Below are 20457 nucleotides of genomic sequence, written 5' to 3'. Positions count from 1 at the left end.
GAGTTCCTCGCTTTATCACAAACAAATGATCCGCACAGACCGTTCTGTAATGGATGGATAAATCACAATATCTGTAAATACCCTTCAGGCTGGCAACTCCAGTCCTTGATGAGAAAACTACAGTCGCAATTTGATGCCCGCGCTGGTCATGTGGCGACGGCTCTCTGCCCCATTGCAGTGTTTTCACCGCTGTGACAACTGAATTATTTACAAGCATCTTTCTGACACTCCTGGTCACAGGCTTCAGGGGCTCGGAGCACTCCTGCCATTAGCACACAGTTGTGTTTCCTCTCGATGCCCCCATAGTGGTTGCCTTGTGTGAGGCCTTCCTTTGTTTGTTTTAATGGCTTTAAGACCATCTACACAATTCACTCGAGTCAGCTCTGGCGACACTCACTTTCGTGGTGAGCCATCGGTACAGCTCCACCATGTTCAGCTGGGCCCGACTATTCAGTTGTAAAACATTCATTTGTTGAAGCACTAAACACAGTCAACCCTAGTGAAAGTCGTCATCAAAAAGCAGAGCTCAGGGTCTCAGACCACCATATGAGAGAGTTAGGTAGGTAGGTAGATACTTTATTAACCCCCAATTGTAAATTCACACACTCCAGCAGCAGCAGCATACTGGTGATAACAATGCAGGTAGCACAGACAAGAACTCTGAATAATGTTAGCGTTTACCCCCCGAGTCGCATGATGTGGGGTCTCCTCAGTCTGTCAGCGGAGCAGGAGGGTGACAGCAGTCTGTCTGTCGCTGAAGCTGCTCCTCTGTCTGCAGATGATCCTGTTCAGTGGATTCTCCATGATGGACAGCAGCCTGCTTAGTGCCCATCGCTCTGCCACGGATGTCAGACTGCCCAGCTCCGTGCCTACAATAGAGCCTGCCTTCCTCACCAGTTTGTCCAGGCGTGAGACATCCTTCTTCTTTATGCTGCCTCCCCAGCACACCACCGCGTAGAAGAGGACGCGTGCCACCACCGTCTGGTAGAACATCTGCAGCATCTTATTGCAGATGTTGAAGGACGCTAGCCTTCTAATGAGGTATAGTCAGCTCTGTCCTCTCTTGCACAGGGCATCAGTGTTGGCAGTCCAGTCCAGTTTGTCATCCAGCTGCACTCCCAGGTATTTACAGGTCTGCACACGGAGTGAGCCCATTGAGATGGGAAAAGGCAGCCTGTTGAGGACATGACAAATGTGACCGCGATCTGAGAGTGACAACTGGGACACATGAAAGTTACTTGCCATGCTGCTCTTCAACTGCTGAATTTACAGAGCATTTCTAATGGCAGTGCATCAACGGACATTTGACGCCTTACTAGAACCCGGGTTATCGTTCAGTCGATTGCAGTGGCTTACCTTAATGATCTTAGGCGACATTAGCCTTTACCATTTCTGATTCGGCACTTCAACTACTGCCAGCAGCCTACTGTGAACAACGTAGGACAAAACCAAAAGAATGTCAATCGAGTGCAGCCTCTCTGGGAAATAATCTTTCTGGTGGCAAGAGCCACCATCTGCCCGAAGCAGACACGAAATAATGCAAAATCTTTCACACAGCAAGCAGCAAAAAATAGACGGTGATCACTTACTGCAGGTCAGGGTCACAGCTGGAAGAAGCCAACTCAGCAGTTTAGAGCTCACCCAGGCCAGGCCATCGCAAGGGGCACTCACACAAATTCTAAAAATACAGCAGCCAGCAGATGGACCGGCGAGTAACCAGGATCTCCTCTGCCGGCCGGCCCTTGGACCACACAGTGACAATGGGACGTCACTCATTTATGCTCAGCCTGGGCGTTTTGAGCTGAGCTGCCTGCCGAGGTGTTTGTCAGTTCATGCAGAAGGTCGATACGAGTTAGCCGACTTGGAGACACCGAGACATCCATCCGTGAGCAGATGGCCGAGAGGAGGCAAACCTGGGAGCTGAAAGAGGAAAACCAAACAGGAGATCTGGCCGTTGTGTGCACGGCACGCATTAAGGGGCATTCTGCTGTAACTTTATCAATAAATGCCTGCCGGGCACTCGACTTGTAGGTGGACGGTTATGACGTCATTCCTCGACAAGCTCTGCCATCCGCACATTTCACAAAGAGCTCAGCCCCCAGAGTGGCCCTGGCACTGACTCGGGTGCAAATCACCATCAGGAGTCGCTCAGAGGTCACAAACTAGAAGCGGGCATGGACGGACAGTCACCACAACGCGAGGCCCAGCAGAGCTGCTGAATGATGAGCGTCATCACAGTCCCCAATGCGGAGTGGAGTGCACACCTCGCTTCAGTCTGAAGTACCGACAAGAGCGTTCAAAAATCTGGGGCTTTTACCCGGTGAATACGCCGTTGTGCAGCACTCCCGCGGTAACGTGGGTAATCACCATGGAGAGCGTCACAATCCTTGGATTCCTTCACAGGCTTACGTGGGTGCATTTGAGGTAAATGATGAGCACACTAAAACATGCATGACGAGGTCGGCACAAACCAACGGCGCGCCTAAAAGCCACAAGTGGCGGTGATGTCACTTATGAGCTCCGCATGAATCAGTGCATTGGATTTGCTGGCTATGACAATGGATGGCCATAAGGGTGCCCTGAATTTTTGGGCCATGAAAATATTTCACTAAAATAGCAAAAAGAGGCAAATATGGCACTTGGCTGAATGCGTGTGGCGCTGATTTTTGGCCAAGTGTGCAACTCCGTTTCCATCGTACTGGTTCATTGATAACGTGTTTCAAACACCAAACCTGACACTGTATCGCATTGTGGGGCACAGACTGTAACCTTAGAGGGCTGGCTATACTGGGGAATGAGCAACAGTGACATACGGCAAGAAACCGGAAAACATTTGTGATAGGAAAGGACAGAAACGGCAAGAAAAGCCACTGAAATGCTGCAGATCTGTGCAGCCTGCCAACCGAGGAACGGGCAAAGCACCCGGACAAGCTAAGTCGGCGCACATTATGTTACTATTTTATCTTATTTCCATGTCAGTTTTTTAAAATGTGCCTCCTTTGAAAATGTGTCAAAGATTTTTAATGAATCGGCAGTTTTAGAATTCAACTTCAATGAAAGGCATACATCAATACGGTGCATTTGGTTTTCAGCCCAGGCTTTTATTCAATTTCAGTGAAGAAGTTTCATTTCGATGCACCACCTGATGGACCTCTTCATTATTGAGAAGCTCCTTATTGAGGGTCATCAGGGCACAGAACCCATTTGAACATAACTGGACACAAATAAGAGTGGCAAAGCACAACTGCAGGACACACTCACACGCACTGAAGGGACAACCAAGAGACGCGTAAATGCGAGGAGGGCCTTTACATCAACTTGAAGACCAGCAGTCACCACGTGTGTCACCAACTGTCCTCTTAACACGAATGTTTGTACAAACGTCCCTCTATGAGAACCTCAATGCTGAAGGCCTCTGTCGTGCTCTGTCCTCTCCCAGCCAAGCACATATAAACACTTTAAAGAGACTACGAGCTCCGATCCCAAAACTGTAAACCAACAGACCAGTTCAAGTGTTACATAATGCTGGCCAAAGGCATAGCTAATACGCCAGTGCCAACAGAAGCCCACAGTGAGAGCGCCCACCAGTACTGCTTGGGCTCTGGACTGTCGCTGACCTCTCTGGCGTGCGTCTGTCCACAGCCTGTAAACTTGTTGACTCGTAACTAAAGATGCTGAGTAAAAACTCATCTGAGTTAAACAGGAATCAACAAAAAGAAGGCCGTAATGTCAATCAATGCCAGTAAGTCACTCTGTGTCACGCAGAGGTGAGCCATAGCAAGGCACAGGAAAGTGACCATGTCTTTGTAGAGAAAGTCCATTCCAACAGTTTCATGTCCATAACTGCTTGCTGTGAACGGTCCGTGGCCCAAACTGACTCGTGTCAAGCAGAGCTGCAGGCGAGCAGCCATCAAAGGTAGGGGAGATGAATTAGGCCTAATAAGCTACAATGGACGTTACTTCTAAAAGCAACACCCCACCCTGGAATTAAGATTTATCAGTGTTAACTCCATCCTTCTGATGGGACACCAAACCAAGGTCCTGACTGTCTGTGCTCAGAAAAGATCCCTGGACATCTTTCATAAATAGTAGGATTTTTCCAGATGTCCTAGCTAAATTACCCATCACAGCCTGGTCATCCATATAGCAAAACAGGAAGCACCAGGACTCTAAAGACTTGGACCTTCGTCCTTTTGTAGAGATATCGGGAGCGCCACACACCCCTTTCCAGCGACCTCATGACCCCCCATGCTCTCCCAATACGTCTACTGACTTCATAGAAAGAGTCACAAGAGCCATGAATGTCACTGCTGTGGTAAGTAAACCTCTCGAGGAGGTCCACACTCTCTCTGCAAACAGACACACCGCTGATGGCTGTTCCCAAGAGGTCATTAAAGGCCTGAATCCTGGTTTTTATCCAGGCACTCAGACCCCCTCACTCGGTCTCTCGAGAGTTCCGATCAGAACCTCCACTGAAGATCACAGCATCATCAACAGTCAAGATCAGTCAAGATCAGTCACAGCCGCTGGACCGCACGACCCTGCCCAACACCTCATCCATACAAGCACTGAACAGAGTAGGAGCAGAACAGACCACTGATGAACCCCATTATCAACTGGGAAAAACACAGAGGGTCTGCCTCCACTCTGCACAGCACTCACAGTACCAGTGGACAGGCCGGCCAAGATATCCAGCAACCTCAAGGGGATCCCGCGAATCCTCAGGATGTCCCACAGGGCAGCTCGATCGACTGAGTCAAACGCTTTGTGAAAATTGACAAAGGCTGCCGATATTCGCGTTTCCGCTCCATGTGGGATGATGCCAATCTCCCAAATGGAAACAAAGACTGCTTGCTATGCCAGGAGGACAGCCTTACCACCAGCATGGAGAAGTTCACCCCGGATACCACAGACCCCTGCAGCCTTCCCTAACCTCAGCTGGTTCACCACCTGTGGAATCTCAGCGAGACTGGGAGGTTCACAGCTAATTGGAGGATCGGCCTCAAGAGCTGTGGGCCAGACATATCCAACATCCTAGCCGGAGGATCAGCTTTAAACAGCTGCTCAAAGTAGCCAGCCCAGCGGGTCACCACTGCAGTGTCATCCGTAAGGACCGTTCCAACAGCTGCCCTGACTGCAACTCTCCGAGGAACGGATTTGGATGTGCGTAATGATTCAATTCCTCTGTAAGCAGGACATGGGTCATGGACCACAGATGGCGTGTCACCTGCTCACAGATTCCTCTAACAAACGCCTCCTTATCTGCCCCGAGAGCCCTCGCAGCTGTCCTTCTCAATTCCCGGTACAGACCAGAGTTGCCATTGAGCCGTGCGCTGCGACTCCTCTCGATGATATCCAGGGTATCCTGCGAGATGAAACAACACCAACACAACCCTCAGCAACCTGGGTCTTGTAAAGGAAGGTCTCTAACATCACAGTAGGATCGGCAGTCGTACCCAAATCTGTGAGTTCGTCAGAAACAGCCTGATCTTGAAGTCTGGTCAGGTCCAGCCTCATTCTTCTAGTAGGTGGTGACCTACTGGACCTAAGCTGGCTCTTCAGAGTAGCAACAAGCAGCCTGTGGTCAGAATTCAGAAAATGGACACTTCTGTAGACCCTCCAGTTCTGCACATTGGTGGAGGTTACAGTGGCTTCCCTTCCCTATGTAAAGCACTATATAAATGCAATGTCGTCTTCTTCTTCTTGAATTGCCATATTTGATCATTTTGCTTGGAAAGATATTCTCATTCTTTGAAAGTAATGCAATTTACATTTCTCCAAAAAAGATGCTGCACACCTTTCATTCTTCCAAATGGCCCCGAGATAGAAACCAGACTGCTTGCACTTTGAACCTTAGCGCCTAACCAGCCGTCTGTGTTTTTCAGACACGCAGAGACGGAGCAGCAGGGCATTAATAACGGGAGGCAGTGCACACAAAATGGCATCCTGAAGGGCCCGGACACCAGTGACCAGCCAGGACTAGCAACATGGCCTCAAGTACTCCAGGTGGCCAGTGTCCATTCTTTACATATGATTCATGATCATGGATGGTCATCGGAGATCAGTTCTGGGTTTGGACTAAACAAACACATTCAGCCAAGATTCCAAGTATGTTCAGCTTTGACCAAAAACCAGATACTTTAGAAATGTTGTCAGCTGCAGGATTCAGAAGGCTGTTGCCAATTGCTTTGACGCTTTGAGAGGAGCCTGAAATGCTTCCAGACTTCAGCCCTAAATACACCTCCCACAGTCCACCATTCAATGGACGTCTTCCTCCAGGGTCATAGTCTTCAACACCTTTTCAAACTTCCGAAGTCCTGGACTGCAGCTTACTGTGTGCTCAGAACTGAAGACTAAGACGCCTCTCAGAGGAGGGCATGCTTTTACTCCCATGATGCACTTGGCCGCTCTCCTCTGCACAGCTTCTAGTGCTGCGGTGACCAGAGCTGAAGTCTCACTCGTGCATAAGTAGTGTGGCCCTATTCAACGGTTTTCACTTCATAGGTTCCCCCGCTCTTAAGAACTGCTTCGGAAGTTGAATTTTCATTCATGAACACGTAACGAGCGGTCATTTCATTAGAATGAAACTTTAGGTGTTCCTGGGCCACGAGACAACACTAAAATCTATCTATCTATCTATCTATCTAAAACACACGCAGTTAGCGCAAGGACATCATCAGTTATTAAAAGCCAACGCGAGTTTCACGGGCTGTTTACCTTCACTTTATCGTTTCAAATTTAGAGGACCGTCTTTTTATTTCAAATGACGAGCTTCAGCCAGGTGGACGTGGAAACGCTGCAAAGACGACCTGCAGTGAGTGCTGGCAATGACCCCTTCCCTGTGATTCAGAAGATGACAAGGGACATTAGGTGACTTTCTTCATATTCATACAGGCTGGTAAAGCCAGTTTTTTGGTTTATTTGATTTGCCTTTTAATTGGCTCTGCACATTCCACTTCCGATGGTTGTTTCCCTTCTCGTATCATTAACTCGTAATCACGGCGTCTGTGCACTTTTCTACATGAAAGTACAATTCTGAAGATTGCCTTCTTAAGTTCTTTGTGCTGCCACCTTAGTATCTGCTATGCCCTTCACTTTTATTTTTATCGGCTTTACTGTCCATTATGGAATGTTGGACACTCTGCATGTCCTTGTCCACTACAGAGCAGCATGGCTGCGGTTTGCCCACCCTCACTCCAATGTTGCTGTAGTGCCGATGAACAGCATGGGTTGCGTCGGTGTATTACTTGGCATAACACATTGTGGAGGACTGCCGGCTTCCCATGCCGGTCAGCACCCCCAGGCCGCCAGGAGGAGCTCTCCCGACAGCAGGATGGTGCCCCGAGGTCCAGCAGGATACCTTGGGGACCACCAGGAGTCGCTGTGGGGGGGGGGCTTATGGGCCCTGTGAGGCCGTATGACCCGGGAGTACGTCATGGTCACGTGACGGGAAGAAATGTCGTGCTCCCGGGTTGAGTAAAAGGACTGATTGCCCTGACCCAGAAGGAATTAGGAACTATGGATTGATGGGACAGGGACACCTCCGGGTCAGGGGCTATAAAAGGACGGTGCCTCAGTCCAGACACTGAGCTGTGCTGGGAGGTAGAGGAGCAAAGTGTCTGGGCGAGGAAGAGTGTGGTTATTGTATTAGTTTATTGATTTATTGAATGAGAAGTGTGGAGGGTGCTTGGTGCACTGTGTTAACAGAAAATAAAAAGGTGTCTGGAGTTGTACCTGAGGGTTCAAGGGTGCACTACTGCCCCCTACTGCCACAACATACTGGTAGCTGATATCTGATAGTGGCAGTGAAAGGTGGCACACTCAGCCAGGCTACAGGGAATTGCTGCCCTGGAGAAGCAGCGGCAGAGCTACGATGGGCAGATCTGTAACTGGCGAACGGAGATCTCCTTCAGTTAAGCGACAGAACCGCCTCTGACTCACCTCCGAGGGAGGGTGGCACAACACCCTGAGTGACTCCTCACTGGGGCGCAGCACACACGTTCAGTTTGTATTGAAAAGTTTCGTCAGTGCGATCTGAACAACTTCAGAACTGTGCTTTCCGTCCCCTCACTGATGATTTTCTGCCCAATATTACTCAACATTACACCATGTGTGATTTACAAAACCTGCCATCTGCCAAGTGCATAAAGCCTGCAGAACAAGCAGCTCTCTGCTCTGTGTGGCGCCGACACGTCCTGCCACGTTTATTCTGGGCTTACATCGTATTTACTGACAGGACACCGAGTGTAAAACTCAACGTATTTCTAATTTACAAGTGATGCACATGTGGGCACTGAACTACTAGGATGGCCTTTGGTGAATCTGGTGTAGTGGGTTTGACAACAACAGACACCTTATTTTGTATAGTGCGGTCCACAGAGTGCGGGCACCGAGCGCGGTGACCAAGTCTCAGCTGAAACATAAGGAGAGATTCTACTCACACACATAAGTGCAGATTTGTTAAAACACACAGACTCCTAAGTGTGAATGACGCAGGTTCAGATTACCGTGTGGCACTGAACAAGGCCCTTAACCTGCCTGGGCTCAAATTCTAAACGTCTACCTGCGTAATCCACGCCGAAGAACTGAAGGAGGAGGAACAAAGGCGGGCAGAATGCAAGGCCCAAAGGCCTGTCACTGGTCTGAGTGCCCGGAGTGGATGTGCTATGGGGTGCAGCCACGCTTCTGAGCGGCGAACTCTAACAAGTAACACGAGCTAACTATGCGAGCCCTGGACTAGAGCTGATACTGTGGCCCAGGGACTGCATGACAAACACATTTTAATGTCACTATCTGAGGGGCATGGTAACACACGATACATTCAAGTGTAATGACGCAATTCTTAGCTAGTTGGCGTAACGCATGTCATGAATCATGACGTATGAGAAGCCGCCATCATTTAATATCTTCTGAAAATACGGCCTCACCCGGCACAACGCACCACACACTTGACGGCTCTGGAGCTCAGCGCAGAACACAAACCAGCAGAATCATCTCAGCTGCTTTTCCACTTCTGTGTTTCCTGAAGCTCTAAACTAAAATAAGAACAAGGGCCACCGAGCTCATAGAAATAACTAACTGGGAAAAATTCCCAACTTTTTAAAAGTGCGGTCAGATTCACAACCTAAGATTCTGTCGCCAAAATCCCGGGTGATTAAGGTCACGTGCGCAGTGCCCAGTGAAATTCTTACCTGCCCGTGCTAGTCGACCCGGAGAGTGTCGTTACTCTCTAGCAGCGTGAACTCAACACTTTGGTCTAAAAAGTCCCCAAATGGGTCTGTCACTGTCACATTGTGCCCTCATGTACATTAAACCGCATTTTCCAAGCATTTGCTCAGTTCTGCAATTCCTGAACTCTTTTCTTCATCCTCAACGTGCTCCTTTTCTGCAAATTTTACGTCCTGAACGTGAATCGTTGTCAATAGAGGAGGCTCTGCAACTCATGGATAATAATCTTCAAAGGCGACATCCCCAAAAATGTGATCACACACACACACACTCGGGAAAGCCACGTGTGTGACATGAGCATCCAGCGCTAGTCCTGGATACAACACAGCAAACTGCCACCAGAGTCACCAGCTTGTCACCGTGTGCTCTTTTGCAGCTGGGCTATGAAAGGAATGAAGTACACAAGAAAATGCTGAACCGACGACAACACCCAGTGCTCTGCTCTGCTCTGCTCTCCTCTAGTCTTCATTCGAACGTCTGCCGTGGTGGCGCTTTGACTTTTCACAATCTTGAGGAACTCTAACTCTTTGCTATTTGGTACAGCAGGGGAAACTCTGGCTCGGCCATTGTACAGCAGCCATTTTCAAGTTAAAGGCCCAGCGGAGTAGGATCTCTTCTGGCAGTAATGGGATTTGAACCAGCAACCTTCCAGATGCCAATGCAGATCCTTAGCCACACAGCCACTACTCCACCCTAAAGTCTCCATTCCCTCTGCCACCGACTCTACACCCTGTAGGCCCACGTGGGATCGGATCTCGCTTTGCCAACTCCGGGTGCCCCTGCATCTCTAACCTCTCCTGCCTCTTAGTCAGTCTCCATTGTGTCCCATTGGGCCGGGCACAAGAGGCCTGACGACATGCCAGCACTCAGTGGCCACAAGTTTTCTCAGACTATTACCGGCTGCCAGGAAGTCTTGTGGCTACTTCCCAGGTGGTCAGCAATACTCAGCCCCCACTAACATTTTGGGGCACTTGTCCTCATCCAAATTTCACTTGTGGGGCACCACACATGAAGGGAGGGATATCCCACTATCTGGTGGTCTCTTCCTTCTCACACTGGCATGCAGTGGCACTCTCTCCACTACCACTGGGAATCTCTCGCTCTCGTCGGCTTGACAGTTTTCTATGGGATTCTGTGCCGTCCTGTACTGCCATCCTGGGGCTGCCCTTTTGCCTCTGCCAATTCGAGACCAGCCTGGCACCACAACATATGCATGCATACTACAAAAACCCACTTGCCCACCACTAATTTTGCTGATCTAATTTCAAGTCTCCTTCTCCTGGTTGATGTGTCCGGTGGAATTTGGGACAATCCACTGAGGTTAGGGAAGAAAAAAAAAAAACCCAAAACAACAAAACACAATCGCGTCTCGCAAGTTATTAACCTGTTGAGCAACAAGCATGTGCGCATTGGCTTTTGTCCATAACTCTTTGTGGGTACATATGGCATGTGACAGAAAATGACAATTAACTCTAAACCTGCTCACTGCTCCTCTCTCAGACTCGGCATTCCACAGTCAGCTGGCACGACTGTTTGTCACAACTGCAAGAACAGGGAAGCCAACTAAATTCAAGAGAATGTCGATGACTTGCATTCTGGCACATGCCGCACATGAAGAAGCAATGCCAGCCTCTGACCTTCAAAATGACAGCATTATGACAAACCAAATCACACAACTAAAGGTGGCAAACAGAAGCAAAGTTCTCTGCAGTGAATGTCCGACGGCAACCAACCTGGCAGACGCAACTCTCACTACGCGTCTACCCGGGCAGCTTTTCTTGTTCATTCATCTGCAAGACATGTGGCAAGGGTGGAAAAATTCACCGGCAGTCGGAAAAGTCAAGCATGAAAAACGATGTGTCAGATGTGCAGGCGGTTCACTCTCATATCATTCAAGTCCGTGACTGAACCCAGTTGGCAAGTGGCAGGGGCGTGCGATACTCACAAAAAATGCTATCTTCTGGGCAGACGAGACTTGTGAAATGTGTCTGTAAAAGTCTGCATTGTTGTAGCTCTGGATGGCTCTTGTTAATGGAAATTCATTGTTGCTTACTACAACCCACTCAAGGAAAACAAGGGTGGCATGTGGCACCTGGCAGTATGGAGACCAGGCTTCACATCGTGGCGCCTCCCTGCGTGCAGGTTGCATGTTCTCCCCATGTCACTGTGGACTTTGTCTTGGTCTCCTCTGACCACCCAAACACTACACTGGCCCCCGACTTGCGCCCTATGCCAACAGGGACAGGTGCCAACATCTCACCCCATTCCAAACAAAGAGGTGTGCGTGAGCTTGTTAAGGCTATAAAGAATGACATGGTAGGCCTTATGGATTGAGGCAGTCAAGTATAGAAATGGCCAGCGCAGATCAAACCATTCAAGCAATGCCAACAATAGCAGCTCTTTACTCGTATTTAGCACTTGCAGTGAACCAGCACTACTGGGTGATGCAGCGGCAGCCATTGTGCGACAGAACGCTCACCGCCTCTCAAGTGCATGTGCTGTGGCCGATGGTACGAGCAGAACGTTTCAAAGCGGCCTGCAACATTTACTTGGTGAACTTCTGCTCAAAGAGCCACAAAAGCCCCTACAAGGAGATCGAGTCTCCCCCGTAACTGTCAAGACTGAACTACAGGGTACAGGCAACATTCAGCCACTCGGCCTTAAGGCCAACTGTGCAGCATACAAGCTGAACAAGAACAAAAATGGAACCTACTGTACTTTAAATCAGTAAGTGCTGCCTAAGAACGACGAACAAGAGCAACACTAAATTACGCCAATCACTCCCTTCAAGTTCCATCATTTCTTGCGGGAAGAAAAATAAATCCACTGTAGAATTTGCAAAAAAAAACCCGATGCACTTCACGTCTGAGTCGGTCAAATATTGTAAAAATGTGGCGCCTGTTAACAAATGAGAACAACAGAAGACAAAGTCCCCAACTTACGGACTTAAAAGGACAACAGCCGTTAAAATGCAGAGCACTCACTAGGATGGACAGAACAAACCGGTTTTTGCCGTGAAAGGGGTCCCCGGTGGATTCCCGTTTACCTCGCGTCTTGTGATAAGAACCCCAGCCTACCCGCGGCGTTTGTTGTCTGGCCATCCGTCGCCTTTCTTGTCATAAGCCTCTTTTATTGCCGAGTGTGTTTTTGTGCTGGTACCTTGGCTGGCATCGGCCTGTTGTGGACGGCTGACCCCAGGAAGCTTCTTATATTCTGGAATATTCTGTGTGGGGCTTCGTTGGCAGTTGGGTAAACAAGTCGATTAGCGAGTTCTCTTTAATGACAGCCACTTTCCAACATGCTCGTTATCCATCTTTTCAATGTCAATCCGAGGATGATCCACGCCTGGCACTTAAATGTAATGGCGTAGACTGCGAGGATGGTGGGGGTCTTTATTTTGTCTCCTGGCACTGCCAGTTCACTCCTTTTGAAAGAGCTATGCCAGCTTCACTTGTGGAGCGGTGACACCATGTGCCTACACTAGCACACTGCGTGCACTCTTAATGTCTGTCCCGCTAGGCTGCGTGATAATAATTCTTTGCTCCTCCACCACTCAAAGCGCTCAGCAATTTCAGGGTAAGGGCCCAACAGAGCGGAGTCCCTTTTTGGCATTTACGGGATTCGAACCGGCAGATCTCTAGCCTCAGAGCCACCACTCCGGTGATGCACCGGATGCACGGACTCTCAAGGCGCGTGGTGGATTGTTTGTGCAGGCGAGTGACATCTTCGATAATTCAGATGTCATCGTAGACGATCCACCTCGCACAACCCTAGCGGGCGGACACCTCCTGTGGTAGAGGGACTGCAGGTGTAATTAAATTATTCTGATGCCACTGGACAGCAAGAGGTGCTGTTAATCACTGACAAGGACTTGGATTCTGGTTAGCTTTGATTTGTTACGCCTAACAAACTATAAAGGTCTTCTACAGCAGAAGCGGGCATACAGACTGCAGAGCGGTAGTGTGGTAAAGACACACATTAGATTGCGAGGTCAAAGCTCCACTTCTCTTTCCTCTTCCTTCCTTCCTTCTTCCCTCCACAGAGTCAGACACAAGTTAGTACTGACCTTGTAAATCAAAATCTGCTACTCAATATGGAAACTCCTCGCCAGCCTCGGCTGAACACAACGACCTCACCTTGACACTTCTGGCCTTCATATCTGACAAATCTCCGGTGCAGGAGGATTAACACGCTACACAGACGATTATGTAGGATAAACGCAGACTGGTATTGCGTATCCACACTTTGAGGTGGCAGTCAGGCGCTGAACCCTGGCATCCTCTGCAGGTCTCTTTTTAAATCACCTTCCTCTTTTAATTGTTTGCTGAATTCAGAATGGCCTGCTTAGTAAAGCACTGCACCAAGGTGCCAGATGATACAGTAGCTTTTACACACTCACCTGCCATCTTATACCATAACAACTGTTGGCATTGCTACAAAACTGGACCATTTTATTACTATCTGTAATTAGTGGCGGCCATTAACATCAAGTCATTTTCACTTCCTTAATTGGTCACATGGCTCGTGTACATCTCTGTCTTTAGGGTGCCAAGCAGACGCTGAAATAAATCATTACAAAATAAGAGACAAGTCAAGCCGTGCACTAGGAATGTCACCGAGCCATCTGACGTGTCTCCTCATCGAACAAAAATCACCAACCTGCTTCTTTGCTGCAATAAAAAAGCCTGAACATGCTGACAGGAAACATGTGACAACAAAAAACCAAACCAAACCACAAAGTCCCTCGAACTGAGAGTCGCGCGCAGCAGACGCACCAGCAGGGCTGAATCAGTGCTTCAGACACGAAGCACACCAAGACTTTCATGAAGACTCGGAGGAGCTTTAGTAAAAGGGCCGGACGAGACACCGGTGGTCAAGACTCGGGCCGCCTCACGTGTCATGCCACGGGCCTTGAGCATCAGCAAGAATTACCACAGAGCAGAATTAGGGGAGAAATGCAGGTAGCAATTAGCACATCAAAACACTACGGCACAAAATTACCAGCAGCTAACCTGCTGCCTTAGCAGAAGAAGGCGTCAAATCATCAGACTTCCTTGGTTACTGAACACCCGCACGCTGCTGACTGGCGCCCGCTGCAGATCAGGTCAATCACATATAAGGAAGGAAATGATGGCGGAGTATCCACAAAACATATGTTGGCCAATCTCTGTGTCAGCAAAAGACCAAAAAAGCCAAACAATCCAAGATCGAAATATGAATCCAGGCAGCAAGACATGTAAACGACAGCATCAGTGAGCTTATCATGCCACGCGAAAGCCGGATTTGGAGTCTACACGGCCAGCAAGACTACCTGGACCGGGACCTACACTCTCAGACACCCAGTGTGCCAAACACCCAGTGTGCCAAACACCCAGCAGAACAAAACAACACCCCCATCCCGAAGAGGGGGCTGCCCAGGCGTCTCGGCACATACTTGTCGATACAACTGACACCCTAACACCGAGTACGTTCAGTCAACAAACCCGAAGCTCCTTTACACCAACAGCGATACGCCAGTATAGCACCTCGCCGAGATTCTGCCGTGTCCTCGGACCAGTCGGGGTGTGTTTGCATATTGAATTCTTAATGGCGCTCCTGTAAAAAGCCACATTTCCAACTGGGGACAAATAAAGTTCAACCTGTCCACAAACCCAGACAACAACCTCTACTAGCAGCTTCGGCTCTGCCTTACACACAACTAAGCGCTGCCGTCAACACTCATTTTAAGGACGCTGAAATGAAACCGAGGACAGTCAGAGAAGAATAATCAACCAAAGCCTGGCCATCGGCTCTGCGCCACACCAGGAAATGTGCGAGTGTTTAAGTTCTAGTAAATGTCTGCCTATATATTAATTAGTGCATAGCCTACGGGAGGTTCTTACAACCCCAACAAGTTCAATTCAACTGCTGTATCCTAACCATTTCTTGCCTGACTACAGATTAGTCTCAGCTAGTGAGCTGCCATTTAAACCGGGCCTTAATGCGTATGAAATGCAACGTGCAGTGCCGTACGTTAGAGCGCACTGAGGAGCGCACTGAAGGCTCCGTAAAGCATCACTAAGCGGACACACAACTGAGGTTTGACAAGAAGAGCTAAGTTTACAGAAGAGACATCTGTTCCCATTGTGTGCCTTTTAATCTACGTGTATAAAAACCTTTTCTTTATTCTTGTGTGGATTATTGGCTTTGAATGTTCACTAAACCTTTTAAAGCAAACGTTTGGACTGAGAGATTTCTTTCGGCACACGCCTGACCCGCACTTGATCCTGGCCTTACACACCAGCAGCTACAGAAGGAGATGAACAGTCATGGAGAGTCACGCATGCACTTCCCGATAGTCTCCCCAAGACATCATATTTTCAAAATTCAGATGAAACAGCAGAGATGACACTGTTTACTACTTAGGTGACACCACCATATCTCAAGTCACACCTAATGGATTTGAAAATAAATCAATAAATAAATCAATCAAACCCCAAGGACCTCTGCTTCGGCTACATCACAGTGGTCATCTCGCCAAGGTCTCAATCCATTCAGCTGCAGTATCTCCAGGGACACACGTCACCTCACCACCCACACCTACAACCACTTAGGCCAAATCTGTGCCAACCCACCATAACACTCGTGTAGGAAACTGGAAAAGTCAGAATACCTGGAGAAAGTGAATGGGAAGTCAAAAGCTGGACTGGGATTTGAACCCCAACCCTGGAGGCTGGGAAACTGAAGCACTAATCACCATGACTGTGTTTTTTATTTGACAGTATACACAGTCTAAGAATCCGGTCACAGTTATGGGTGACACTGTACTATAAAGCATAATTAAGACTAATTGACTTTTATTACCAATAAACTATATTTTTGCTTGCAATGTTTTCCCAATATGTCTGAACCCTGGTACGGCTCTGCCGAGTATAGCAAGGGCTTGTGTCTAGGGAGGCTGCCTTCCGATGCCCAAATTAAAACTGGAGCTTTGAACGTCTCTCAGTGTGCGTATGATTAGCATACAAGGACATGTAGAAAATGGGGAGAAAGACAACTGGAACAGAAAAAGAAAAAAGTGCACAAAATCAGTGGTCAGCTCGGTATATGCGGTCACACCTCAGGCTGGCTCAAAGCGGCCGTTTCATGTGAATTTGTCTTTTTCTCAGTATTCGGGTCCTCCATTGCATTTTCATTAGAAAATCTTAACAAGCTGGAAAAACATCTGAAGCATATCTTTGTAGGTGACCGGGGAAGTGGTGGCACTGTATTGTCACACAGTAAACACTGCAATTTAGTTGTGCTTAGAGCCCCCCCAAATCTCATTTCACGCTGATGGTTTTGAAGAGGACAGCTCAATTAAAGCGCCTGAATATCGTGAGCAGCAGGAGTCTTTAGTCAAGTAACCACTCCGACTGCTAACGTGAAACCATCCACCCATCATAATCCACACGTCTAACAAACAAGCACTCCGATAGGCACAGCCACGGCATTAGTTAGATAAAGTGTGTGTTTGTTTATTGTGGCAAAATGCCCAAACATAAAAATGGGCAACTGTGAACCTTAGACACAACAGCACGTGATCAGGCACTAAGATAACACGTTAATCGGAGAGCCTGTTGTGTACTGTTGGGGTCTTCACAGGGCCAAACTCTCCAGAGTCATTTTGTGGACGACCCATTCCCCCAATCCGACTACATCGTTGTATCCTCGGTTTACAGATCCAAAGTGCATACTGTGTACCGTATTTCTGTTCTTTAGCAAACCGAGAAACGGCATCATCCCGGGAAGGGACACTTCTTGTTTTACGCAGTGCTGGTAGCATTTTCAAGCATCAAAGCAAATCTACCTTTGTCATCGATAAGCCTCTTACTTCCTTCTGGATTGCCTAACGTATTTCTTGGGAGTCTTTCGGTAAACGTTCACGGCGAAAACGGGTTGGGGCTCCAGAGTGGCCCCGTGCATCACCTTCACAAAGATCCGATCGCTCTCTGCCACCTCTGATGCCAATAACTACTGCCCACGGGTGACGCGAAGACCTCTGGTCACAGACCTCGTGTTACGCGACAGTCCTGATGAAAAACAACCATCGCAGCCCTGCAGCAAGCACCCTGACCTTCAGCGGGAGATGAGCAGTCGCCTCACGTACGGAAATGACAAAAGTTTGCAAAGAAAGAGCCAGCGTCTGTCGCGAACCAAAAGAAAAAAGAAGTCACGTCAAGGAAGGCGCTCCCAAGTGGGTCCACGGAGTCGGACCCGAGCCCCACCACCCGAACCGCCCGCCTCGACGAGCCACGCAACTTACGGGCATGTTCAAGCGCAGCGTCCGGCGCTTCGGCTTCGAGCTCTTCTTCGCCGCGTCCTTTTTCTTCTTCGTGTCCATGGCAGTGCTGCCCATTGCCTCCAGTAGTCCCGCGAAAAGCACTGGCACGCGTGGCAGCCTCCTGCGGGCGATCAGCTCTTCTCGGGCGTCAGCTGCTTCATTCTAGCGCGCGAGAGTTGCTTTGCAAGTCCGGCGAATGCGTGGCGTCGCGATACGCGCACACACACAGCACGCCCGCGCTCGCTTCCCGCGGACCTGCGTGTCCAAAGTCTGCGGAGACAAGTGCGCAAAACTCGGCCCAGGGTCACGTGGCTTTGTTTACAGGCGTGCAGCGCGGCGGGGAAGTGGACTGGCGCTGCACGCGGGGAAGGGGCGGGGGGAAGCGATTGGCAGCCGCCACGCCCACATTCCGACGGCTGCTCGAGTGCTCGGCGTTCTAAGGACTGAGCTGAGAGCGGCGCGGCTCGACTCGGCTCGGCGGTGTGTGGGCGAGACTTGTACGGAGAACGGGAGCGAGCACGGCGCGAGGACACGGAAGGGGGAGACGTCGGCGCGGGTGGGCGGTTCAGGTCAGCACAAAATCCGGCCGCACGGGGACGGTGAGGTGAGGTGAGGTGAGGTAAGGTAAGGTAAGGCCAGGCAAGGCGTCACTGTCTACAAAACGAGCGGATGGGAGCGCAGAGATTGTCCGGACCAGATTGGACTGCAGCACGTCTCCAAGAGAAGCAAGAAAGAATCCAAATACAGAACTTGGTTTCCAAGTAAAGACGCCACAAATTCGCCTCCGTGAAGTACTCCTTGTCCTCCAGGCTCCTGGCTATCTGTTGTGTAATTACATGAAAGGAGATGCTGCGACTTCGTGGCCTCATGCAGTATAATCCGCACACGCCGTGTAACGCAGGCTACCGAAGAAAGTGACCATTCTTTGGCATACACGTCCAGTATATTCACGTGGAACGGTGAAACCAGTCAGGCTCCCTGTGATTCTGTCCTGCTGGTCAGTCACTGGCCGCACTTTCCCCACACCAGACGCTACTGTGTGTAGAATCATCCTTATTACAGAAGCAGGCATGCATACTCATACAAAAGATGGCCTCTTTGTTATTTGCAGCACAGTTCTGCGTAAGAGAGTAAAATCCTACTCTACAACAAAAGAGGAAGGCCGCTGAATTGCCATAACCGCTGCTCAAACGTCGCACGTGTGTGTGCTGGTGGGATTGTTTAATGAGGACAATAATGGCTATGGGTTTATGGAAACAGACGGCAGCCCTGTAGGTTTGGTTATGCTGCTGGGAGTGGGGCACTTCTGTGTCGGCCCCACACACGCCTGTCACTTGGCTGGCGTCACTTCCGACTGCAGGGTCCACAGATCTGCACCAGTTCGCTTCTTCAGGAATTGTCGGGCCCCTGGCCATCAGGTACTGGCTGGCTAGCTAGCACCTTTCCTGGGTTCGCCTTCCATTCTAAAAGGCATCATAGATTTGGATTGCCATTTGCTTGGCATCTCTCCCAGGGCCACAAAGAGTGAACATTAAAAAACTCTGGATGAGGACAGGCCATTCAGCACAACAAAGCTCGCCAGTCCTGTCCACTTATTTCTTCTAAGAAAACATCAAGTCGAGTTTTGAAAGTCCCTAACGTCTTACTGTTCACCACACTACTTGGTCGCTTATTCCAAGTGTCTCTCGTTCTTTGTGTAAAGAAAAACTTCCTAATGTTTGTGTGAAATTTACCCTTCACAAGTTTCCAACTGTGTCCCCGTGTTCTTGATAAACTCCTTTTAAAGTTACAGTCTCGATCCACTGCACTAATTCCCTTCATAATTTTAAACACTTCAGTCAGGTCTCCTCTGAATCTTCTTTTGTTTAAACTGTAAAGGCTCAGCTCTTTAAATCTTTTAATAAACTCAACCCCTGTAGCTCTGAATCAGTCTAGTCGCTCTTCTCTGGACCTTCTCCAGTGCTGCTATGTCTTAATGGAGACCCAAACTGCACACAGGACTCCAGATGAGGCCTCACCAGTGAGTTATAAAGACTGAGCAGAACCTCCTGTGACTTGTACTCCACACGTCAAGGCGCTATATAACCTGACAGTCTGTGAGCCTTCTTAATGGCTTCTGAACACTGTCTGGAAGTCGATAACTTAGAGTCCACTATGACTCCTAAATCCTTCTCATAAGGTGGACTCTCAATGTTCAGACCGCCCATTGTGTATTCAAAACTCACATTTTTACTTCCTATGTGTCATTCTTTACATTTACTAACATTAAATTTCATCATCCACCAATCTGCCCAAGTCTGTCTGCTGTCCAAGTCCTTCTGTGATGATATAACAGATTCCAAATTATCTGCTAATCCACCTATCTTGGTATCATCTGCCAACTTCACCAGCTTGTTACTTATATTCCTATCTAAATCATTTATATATATATATATTAAAAATAGCAGCGGCCCTAAGACTGACCCCTGCTGGTCACCACTCTTAACATCGGCCAGTTCTGATGAGGCTCCTCACACCATCACCCTCTGCTTCCTGTGTCTGAGCCAATTCTGCACCCATCTAAAAACATCACCCTGAACCAAGGTTATTATAGTTTTGCCTTTTTATATTAGTTTTTATTTCTATATTTTTTCTGACCTTACTTAGAAATTCAGTTTAGTTTTAGTTTTCCTTCATCATGTATTTTTAGTTTTAGTTTAGTTTTTATTTCACAAAGACATTTCTATTTTATTTTTATATATATTAGTTTCAGTTTTAGTTTTAGTAATTATGGCATGGAGCACCCAAGGGTTAGTTATATGTTACAGTCAGACAGAACTGTACACTTAACAGATTTGATATACGTTTAATGTTGATGAAAGCTTACTATACTTCCTGGTTTATTATCTGGTTTTGTTTTTGTCTGATAAAAACAAGCATAATCAAAA

The 20457-nt window shown here is 48.5% G+C and overlaps 1 protein-coding gene across 1 annotated transcript in view; it reads right to left on the bottom strand.

The window, feature by feature from the left end:
• The window catches only part of prkag2a (protein kinase, AMP-activated, gamma 2 non-catalytic subunit a), a 90253-nt gene extending 72218 nt beyond the window's left edge, over nucleotides 1–18035 (bottom strand). Inside the window, exon 1 of the mRNA XM_039754072.1 lies at nucleotides 17513–18035. Within this exon, the coding sequence (XP_039610006.1) occupies nucleotides 17513–17605 (93 nt within the window). The 5' untranslated portion in view covers nucleotides 17606–18035. The remainder of the gene's footprint in view (nucleotides 1–17512) is intronic.
• Nucleotides 18036–20457: the final 2422 nt, after the last annotated feature.

This window comes from Polypterus senegalus, chromosome 5 (assembly GCF_016835505.1).
Source record: "Polypterus senegalus isolate Bchr_013 chromosome 5, ASM1683550v1, whole genome shotgun sequence".
Classification (NCBI taxonomy): Eukaryota; Metazoa; Chordata; class Cladistia; order Polypteriformes; family Polypteridae; genus Polypterus; species Polypterus senegalus.
This window is presented reverse-complemented; position numbering and strand designations above follow the sequence as displayed.